The sequence below is a fragment of the Petaurus breviceps genome, unplaced genomic scaffold, assembly GCF_028583685.1.
Source record: "Petaurus breviceps papuanus isolate PSGF00001 unplaced genomic scaffold, PetGlider_PUasm1.0 38, whole genome shotgun sequence".
Lineage (NCBI taxonomy): Eukaryota > Metazoa > Chordata > Mammalia > Diprotodontia > Petauridae > Petaurus > Petaurus breviceps.
The window spans coordinates 76,267,944-76,277,691 of NW_027186304.1; the positions used below are offsets into that span (position 1 = coordinate 76,267,944).

A 9,748-nucleotide genomic window follows, 5' to 3' on the forward strand; every position below is an offset into this window, starting at 1 on the left:
TTCCCTCCTCAAGCCAAATTCAATGGAAATAAGGTTGACCCATTCCCTTTTGCCTTCCTATTCTTCCCCTCCATTGTGACCATTTTCCCTTGCCTCTTCTATATGAGATAGTTTACCCCATTCTGTCTCTCCCCATCTCCCCTCATTATATTCCTCTCACCTCCTAATTTCACCTTTTAAGTATCATCCCTTCCAGTTAAATTGGTCCAGTGCCCTCTATCTGTGTATACCTGTAAACATATATACACACATTCACATATGTATTCATATGCCCATATACCCTCATATATAGACACACACATATACATATATATATATTTTTTTCTATTCCCTTCAACTACTGAGAAAAGGTTCATAAGTTACAATTACTGTTTTTCCATGTAGGAATGTTAATAGTTCAACTTTGATAAGTTCCTTATGATTTCTTTTCCCTGTTTACCTTCTCAAGCTTCTCTTGCTTCTTGTATCTGAATGTCAAATTTTCTATTCAACTCTGGATTTTTCAGCAAGAATGCTTGAAAGTCCTCTTTTCCACTGAATTTCCCCTGAAACATGATACTCAGTTTTGCTGGGTAGGTGATTTTTAATCTTGGTTTTAATCCCAGCTCCTTTGACCTCCGGAATATCATATTCCAAGCCCTTCTATCCCTCAGTGTAGAAGCTGCCAGATCCTGGGTTATCCTGATTGTGTTTCCACAATATTCAAATTGTTTCTTCCTGGCTGCTTGTAATATTCTCTCCTTAATCTGGGAATTCTGGAACCTGGCTATAATATTCCTAGTTTTCTTTTGGGGATCTTTTTCAGGAGGTGATTGGTGGATTCTTTCAACCTCTGTTTTGCCCTCTGGTTCTAAAACATCAGGGCAGATCTTTGAGAACTTCCTGGAGGATGATTTCTAGGTTCTTACTTTGATCATGGCTTTCATGTAGACCAATAATTTTTAAATTATCTCTCCTGGATCTATTTTCCAGGTGAGTGGTTTTTCCCATGAGATATTTCACATTGCCTTCTATTCTTTCATTTGTTTGGATCTGTTTAACAGCATCTTGATTTCTCATAAAGTCATTAGCTTCCATTTGCTCCAATCTAATTCTGAAGCAATGATTCTCCTCATTGAGCTTTTGAGATTCTTTTTCCATCTGGCAAATTCGGCTATTTAAGGCATTCTTCTCCTCATTGCCTTTTTGAGCCTCTTTTGCCATTTGAGTTAGTCTATTTTTTAAGGTGTTATTTTCCTCAGTCAGGCTGTTGACTCTCATTTTGTAATTTTCTTGCATTGTTCTCATTTCTCTTCCCAATTTTTCCTCCACTTCTCTTATCTGCTTCTTAACTTCCTCTATGGCCTGTAACCAACTCGTATTTTCCTTTGAAGCTTTTGGTGCAGGAGTTCTGACTTCACTGTCTTCCTTCTGTTCCATGCTTTGCTCCTTTTTGTCCCCAAAATAGGAGTCTAATGTTGGAATCTTCTGTCTGCTTTGTTTCCTTTGCCTGGTCATGTCGCCCCTCGGTCACTTGACCCCTGGGCTTTTTGCCACAGTAGGACTCTGCCACCAGACAGGAGAGCTTTTGTCCCAAAGCTGGGGTTTTCTCAGCTGCTGGAGGTATTAGATGGGTGCCCTCTCTGAGGCCTCCACATGCTCTGGCAAGCTGGACACACACCCCAGGACCTCCACCCTAGACTGCAATCCAGATCCAAGCAGCTTAAAGCAAGAGTGATTACCCCTCAGACTGGTGCTTGGTACCCCTACACTCTGCAGGCCAGGAGCTGAAGCTGCCTCGTGGCGCTGGCTGGCTGTGCTGGTGTCTCAGCGATTTCTCGCCCCAGGGGCAAAAGCCACGCACTCCCACCTTCTGGGTCCCAAAGTCCAGACTGCACTGACCTCTCACTTTGTCCTTCACATCTATGTGTTGATAAATCTGTAAATGGTCACAGCTGCTGCTGATCCTGGAGTCCCTCCGGCCAGGGGTTGGTCAGGCCCACCCTGGGGTTAAAGCCTCAGCACAGGGCTGGGCTTGGCTCCCAAAGCGCTGCAATCGGCCAGCCGGGCTGTCCTCAGTGGGAGGTTAGCTTCTCTGTGTCATTTTGTGGGTTCTGCAGCAGCTACAGAAGAAATTTAAAGAAGTCATTGAAACTTTAGAACAGTAGCTAATGATGGTGTCATCTAATGGGATGATATGGAGTATTCCTCAGTTCCAGAATTCCATCTAGGAGTTTACATACAGAAGAATTAATTGACTCAGTTAAAGGTGGAGATCGCCTTTTTCAGGAGGTTTATAAAGTAGGGAATTCTGATTTGATAGGTTCGATTTACTGCCCCTAACCTTCCCCAGCCTCCCACACTTCCCCTCCCCCCCCTTCCTTATGACCTACCTGCTTCAGGTGAAGTTAGTTTTCTGACTGTCTGAACAAATAATAGGTGCTTTTAGGATGATGGGCATGATTTGTACCACCAGCACATGATCAGTGTCTTTGAATATGGCTCTTAAAACATGGAGTAGATAAGATGATTGATACATCTGAATAAGAGTAGTAAGGGTCCTTCTGCCCAAACAAAATTTTAGACATTCCTAAAAGTTCTCACCTCACCTAATTAATCCCCACATTAGACATACACACATACACACATTTCTTTATAGTCATAGAAGTTTTTGTTTTCATGTTGAGATACTCTTTAGTAAGTTCTCTGATGGGGAGGTCCAAGTTTTTTCTCATCCCCCAACCCTTTCATCCCAGGAGACCAGAGGCTATTTACCCAAATTACTATTGCTTTGGAAGGAGAGGGGTCTGAAATACATAAAAGGGAATACTAAATATTAACAACCAGGTTACTGCTATTACCAGAACACCCTCTATGACTTTAAAAAGGGTACCCCATTTTCTTTTAGGGGATTTGGAGGGCAAACCACCAAAGGAAAGAGGCTGGTAGAAGACAACCCCCTGTTTGGGCCTCAGTTATGGTGCCTGATTGGCAGTGTATTGTGGACATGAATATTATGAATCTTAGGAATACCTGTTCTGGGTATTTATAGTAGTAACTTCTATACTGGGCATTGCTGGTAGGACTATATGGAAGTCCTTGAAATTACTTGAACAGTCCCATCTAGCTAATGTTAAATGTAGGATTGGGAAGGGGAATTTAAAAGATAGTTTGTTCCTAGTAATGAAGGTGGAAGCTGGAGTACTCTTGATATATAGATTTCCCTTATAATAACCCTGTGTGGCTAGTGATGGAGGACTGTACCTAGCAATTAAGAGTAGATTATTAGGAGTTAAATAAAAGTTATACCATTTGCCGTAGCTGTTGCTGATCTTGGCCTCGTGGACCAGACAGCCTAGGCTGCAGATGAGTGGTGTGGAGTTATTGATCTCACCAATAATCAACTTCTCCATCCCAGATTGCTGAGATCAATTTAGGATTAGTTTGCTTTTACCAGAAAAGTTACTTTTCTTTTGTTTTGTATCTTCTTACTGTCTCATCCTTGTGATTCTTTGAACTCCCCTTCATATTGCTGCAGTTTAGGGGAGACAGATTTTAAAGGCCCCACTGGCTGAGCACATATACTAACAGTGATATAGTAACAATACTACTGATCCAGGCACCCCAAAGCCCAGGGTAACCCACATTTTTTTATCTTTCTTTCTCACAGAACAGAGATTGGGTCAAAGCAGGCCCCTCCAGATGAACTTCATTTCTTTGAGAAGCCCCCAGACAGACAAGTTTCCTTGCCAAACCTCTCCCAGGAAGATCCAGAACCCAAGGTGACTGTTTTAGCCAATGACGAAGCATTGCAGAAGATCAGTGCACTTGAACATGAACTGGCTACTCTCCGAGCACAGATTGCCAAAATCGTGACTTTGCAAGAACAGCAGAGTCTTACTTCAGGTATTTGAGTTTTGTACTTCTTACTTTAAACAGATAAAATAGAAACCATTAGAAAGAAGTGACTTGTCCTAAAATTCACATGCTACGATTTTTATCATCAGCTAAATATCAGGTATTTTTGGACCTTAGCTAGCTGGGCAGCATGCCCAATAAAGCACTTAGTGCTTTTTTGTAATAATATCCACACCACTGGAGAAATCCACACTACTTGGGGAATATAGTCTCCATTGAGTCAGAAGAAGTTTATATAATATGACCCCACACAAATGCTTTCTTCTAATATGGCTAACTCTTAGTTTATGTGTTGACAAATTATGCCAAATAGCAAGTGACGGAAGCAAAGGGAAGAAGCATTTATACAGTACCTGCTATGTGCCAAGCACTGTGCTAAGCTCTTTACAAATATCATCTCATTTGATCCTCACAACAACCCTGAGAGAGTTATTATCTCCATTTTGTAGTTAAGGAAATTGAGGCAGACAGGTTAAGTGACTTGCCTAGGGTCACACATCTAGTAAGTATGAGGACAGATTAGAACTCAGAGGTCTTCCAGATTCAGACCCAGCTCCCTCTCTCCTGCTCCTCCACCTAGCTGCCTCAGATAATCCCAAATTATTTGTATTCTGATTTGGAATACATTCAGAGATGTACTTAAGGAGAAACATGCTCAGACACTCAGATTAATTACCTGCCTCCCTATCTTGGCAATTTGGCAAAGTGAGTGAATAGAGTCATGTTTGAGTTCCAGCTCTTCCCCTTATATCTGTGACCTTGGGCAGGTCATTTAAACTCAGCAAGCCTCAGTTTATTCATCTGTGAAATAGAGAGGGGTAATACTTTCACTACTTTTAATTGTTATTAGTGAGAAATATATGTTCAGAGATGGGCTATGGCAATTTAATACCCACTCCCTACTCCATTGACTTGTAATCATGTGTCTTACAGTTGAGAAAACTGGCTTAAGTCAAAGACAGGACAGTTAACACATAACCCATGTAGTAAATTGCTTTCCGTATAACCCAGTGTACTTTTTAACATTAGGTAGCTTTGCTACAAACTTATTAGAAAAATCACTTTGCCTCTTATTTTCTTTTATGTGGGTTAATCTCCTGTTCATTTAATAAACTTTGCCTGATAGTTAACTTTTCCCTAGTCTTTTTTTCTCTTTAAATTATTGTTTGTTTGGCTCTACCCCCCTCTGCTGGTAGATTGGAAAAACTACCAAAAATATGAGTTTAAATTGAGAGTGACTGTTGGGGGTGTGCATTCCTGTACACAACCATGCACTTTTGTTATATTATATGACCCACATCTTAAAGAGAAATTTCTTTTGGATTAAAGTACTTTCCTCCCAGTAGCCCCAAATTACTGTCTTTAAGTTCAAATTGTATAGAAAACTTGAGTTCATATAATATCTACTGTAGTTAAATAAAATAATTGGTTGGTCTTAAGTTTTGTGTTGGATGAAATAGGACACTAATGATTATGATTTGAATGTCTTACCTTAAATCATCAATTTGTCTTTTAAGTCAGTTTAAATGTAAATTAGAAAAATGCCAGTGTACATCACATGTTTGATCTTATAAACTGTCAAGCAGCATAAGTTTTAAGACCACTTATGTGGCATTAACTGCACTACGATATGGCACTTTGCAGCCGCTACTGGCATGAATCCAGACTTGAACATTTGAGATCACAAAAGCACCCCTGTAAAAGCAGAACTTTTCCACTCTGGAAAGCTTTGGATGGAAAACTACTGTAACCTAGATTTGGGCGTTTATAACAAAGTAACTGAAACCACATTTCCACTTATGTAAGCAAGATAACAAGAAGGGTATTGTGATTTTAGTACTGTGTCACATACCAGAAAACATTTTTATTTTCAAAAAATATTTTTAAAAAATAAATCTAGAATATCATTTATGTTTCAGTGTCAAAATAGCATTAATTTTGTTGTGATTATTATTTGTGTAGGTGGTTTAAGTCCCACCATACCTACAGTTGCCCCAGCACCACCTGATGTTCTACCACCACCATTACTTCCCCCACCGCCGCCGCCTCCACCACCACCTCCTCCTCCTCTTCCTTCATCGGGACTACACCAAAGTGTATCTGCTATAGATCTGATTAAAGAGAGAAGAGAGAAGAAAACTAGTGCTGGAAAGATATTGATAGAAAATAGCCCAAAGAAATCTGAAGTGCCAAATATGCTAGAAATCCTAAAAGACATGAACAGCATAAAACTTCGGTCTGTGAAAAGGTGAAATGTTCTCTGTCTTCCTTTCTCCCTCACAATTTTATTTTTTTATAATTGTAGAGCCCCAAATTTTCTTTTGATCACACAAAATACTTGACTTTTATTGTTTAGTTCATAATAATTTGTTCACAATGCTCTCATTCTTGAATGAACAGAAGTTCCAGTGAATGAGCCCTAGTTTCAAGCCTAAGAGACTAGAAAGGAAACTTTAAGAGACTAGGAAGGAACACTTTCAAGTCAAGGTCATTTTAATTTTTAAAACATTATTTTCTCCACATATTTAAAAGTAAAATGTTTCTTCTGAAAGACAAATCTTTATTGTTACTGCTTCACAAAGCATTGAATCAGGGCAGTCATCTGGTATACAAAAAAAGGCTGACTTAGTAAAACACAGCTCTTTTACCATGCCTAGACTTCATTCCATCAAAACTGTAGGGAAATTACCCTTACTCAACAGATGACATGTTGAATACAATGTTCATAGTATTCAGAACATAAAGCTGGACAGTCTCTTTTGCCAGTGGATTTACAGTACGTTAAAATTTGACCCTTTTTTTTTTTAAACTCTTTAAGATCAGAGCAAGACTTAAAACCCAAACCTGTGGACCCTGCTGACCCTGCAACCCTAATTGCAGAAGCTCTGAAAAAGAAATTTGCTTATCGGTACCGAAGTGATGGCCAAACTGAAACTGAAAAATCCATTCCAATATCTGAATCAAAGACCACCTCAGAAACAGTGTTGGTAGGTACTATTTCCTTTCTGGCTATATTGCATTCAAGAAACATTGATTAAATGCCTACCATTTATTAGTACTGTCCAAAGTGATGCTGTGAGACATCAATCCCTCCCCTTTATTCTCATAAATTTTGCTATCCATGCTTTCCAGTATCTGAAAATACAGATGGGATCATGCAAAGATACGATATTACCACTTTACTTTTTTGCATAGCATTTTATAGTTTTCAAAGTACTTTCTGATTTTCTTATTTGACATGTACAGAAATTCATAGGCAGCTTTGTATCATATGTTCTTTCTTAGTGTATAGCCACTAAAGCCATAAAAGGGGAGAGGAAGGGGAGAAATCACTTGGCTAAAGTGATTGGGGATGGTTTCATAGAGATAACATTTGAGCTAGGACTTGAAAGGTAGCTAAAATGGAAATAATTTAGTGTGGTATAAGTAATGCCTACTTTTCAGGGATTGATTACTTTGGTTCTCAGGTTCACAATGCTAACTCCCTAAATTAAGATTTTAATACTATTAAGTTATTTGAACTTTCATTCCAGAAATATTATCAGTAACCATGCATACAAAATATATTATATGGAGGATAAGTTATTACTGTTACTGAACTATAATACCTATAATAATTCCTTCTATTTGTTTCTTTTCCAGTTTGGGCCACACATGTTGAAGTCTACAGGAAAAATGAAGTCTTTAATTGAAAATGTTTCACATTCCTAAGTAGCCACTAAGTAGAAGGCAAAGACTATTTTGTTGAACTGTTGTTTAGTTAGGGTTAAGTAAGGCTGGTAGAAATCAACATTATTTAGTAAATCCTTCACTTTTATGTTCAGTGGCTACCTGTGAAACCAAAAAGTAAATTAAACCATGACAAAAACACTATTTTTTGTTTCTAAAAGATGGCTTTTTTGGTGCCACTCGTGGAATATGTGGATTCTGACAAGTTTTAATCTATCCAAGTTGCTTGGATTTAAATTGTCCATTCTTTTAAAAAATGTTTAGATTTCAGAACATTTGTGGATATTACTCTGAAGTTTTTAATTCCTAAACACTAATTTATCTGTACAAATGTTTTATTTGCATGTATTTGACAGATTTAAAACAGTTTGTGATAATGGCAATGAAGTACTGTTAAGTTATCTTCATTCATATTAAATATTAATTTTGTCTACAATGATGGAACAGCTGGTATAACATAAGTTGTTGCAGTGAAACATTTAATTTGAGATTTGAATCTTCTTGCCTGAAGTAGAGCTCAAGGTTTACTTAAAACTCTTTTGGGAGTTAGGGGTCAAAAAGTTGCAAGAAGACAACTTACTGCTGAAATGTGTGAAAATGCTCGTTTTTGAAGTTGAAGTGGATGACCTTGAAGGCTTTTTTCATCTCAATGCCACCCAGTACCAAGTGAAAAAAATGCAGGAGAAAGAGGAATCAAGTCAGTTTATGACTTAAAATCCTTTTTGTTAAGACCAAATATATCATTGTTTTTTCCTCTTTTGATGGCTCATTTTTTGTTCAGTGGATAATTCTAAAATGTCAGCACAGTGAAGGATTTTTAAAAATGTAATTGTAAAAATATGAGTGTTTCAGAAAGTGTTTGATTGTTAGTGAACTTAGTAGATAGGGTAAGGAGTTGTTGAATCTAGCAGTAAGAGGAAGTATGTTCTTTTGGTATATATCTGATCACTGTGCTGTTTCCTAGGACAATGTCAAAAAGCAAAAATCCCAGATATTAACATTAAACACTTCTTCTGTTTTAAGATACATTTCCTACTTACAGCCCTTGATTATATCTTTAATAGCACCAGCAGTGCTATGTATCTCCACCTGACAAATTCAGCTAGAGTCAGTGCCTAAAAATCTTCAACCATGATATTTTTTTTTTACTTATTTAATTTAAAATTCTAATCTCCTCAAGAAAATCCATCACTTCTTTAGGGAGTGGGAGGAGTTTTCACTTTTAAGTTATTTTTAAAATATGTGCAATGGCCTCCTAAATATTAAAATTTAGTTAATATTTGCTATGATCTTCAAGGGTTTTGATTATTCAACTTTAATTTTGAACTGTGACTACTTATTTTAACATGCTGTTAACATGCATTTTGAAGTTGTATCTGTTTTACATAGTTTAAAACTCTACCCTTTAAAAAAATTTCAAAGCACCTACTTTCATAAATATTTTGGCCTTCTGAGAGGTATATATTTGTACCGGTCTTGAACTTAGGCCTGTGCAGAGATTTAAAGACATTACTATCATAAAATAAAGCAAACTGTTTTGTTTCACCTGGATGATGTTGATTTTTATTATTCACAATAGACAAGATTCCTTTACTTTCATTACAAATGTAACTTCACTAACATCCTTTGTCCTTGCCTTCAGTATTTTAAGAAGACATGCATTCCCTAAAATAAGCTACCAGCAGAAGGGACTGTACTTAAATTTTAAATCTTATCCAGTTTTAACTTCTTTAAGAAATCATTCCACAGAAATTGCCACACACACAAGGTTTAGCTAGACACTGTTTCTTAAAACCCCAGCTTAGTTCTTGGCCCCTGGTAAATCCATCTTTCATTCTCCAATTTTTCAAATCTAGTATTTGATTTATTAAAAACCCCTTCCCCCAACCAATTCACATCTTTATGGCAGCCCAATTTTAAAGCTGGAAAAGAATATTAGAGATGATACAGATAATGTTTTAAACAGAACAGGGACTCAATCTCTCAATCAGCATTTTGGGGGAGTTTTTTGGCCTCGGGACTTTTTTTACTGTCATAAAGATTACTAAAGATCCTCTCTCCCAAGAGCTTATGTTTCTGTGGGCTATACTATATCTACTCTTTTAGATTAAATTAGATATTA

General features: G+C 37.4%; 1 protein-coding gene across 5 annotated transcripts in view; it reads left to right on the top strand.

Annotated features, from left to right (window-relative positions):
- MTFR1 (mitochondrial fission regulator 1) overlaps window positions 1-9,177 on the top strand; it is a 58,389-nt gene extending 49,212 nt beyond the window's left edge. For all 5 annotated transcript variants that reach the window (XM_069100025.1, XM_069100026.1, XM_069100027.1 and 2 more), the window contains 4 exons: window positions 3,650-3,885; window positions 5,860-6,145; window positions 6,716-6,884; window positions 7,540-9,177. In XM_069100025.1, the coding sequence (XP_068956126.1) occupies window positions 3,650-3,885; window positions 5,860-6,145; window positions 6,716-6,884; window positions 7,540-7,608 (760 nt within the window). In that variant the 3' untranslated portion in view covers window positions 7,609-9,177. The remainder of the gene's footprint in view (window positions 1-3,649; window positions 3,886-5,859; window positions 6,146-6,715; window positions 6,885-7,539) is intronic.
- The last annotated feature ends 571 nt before the right edge of the window (window positions 9,178-9,748 follow it).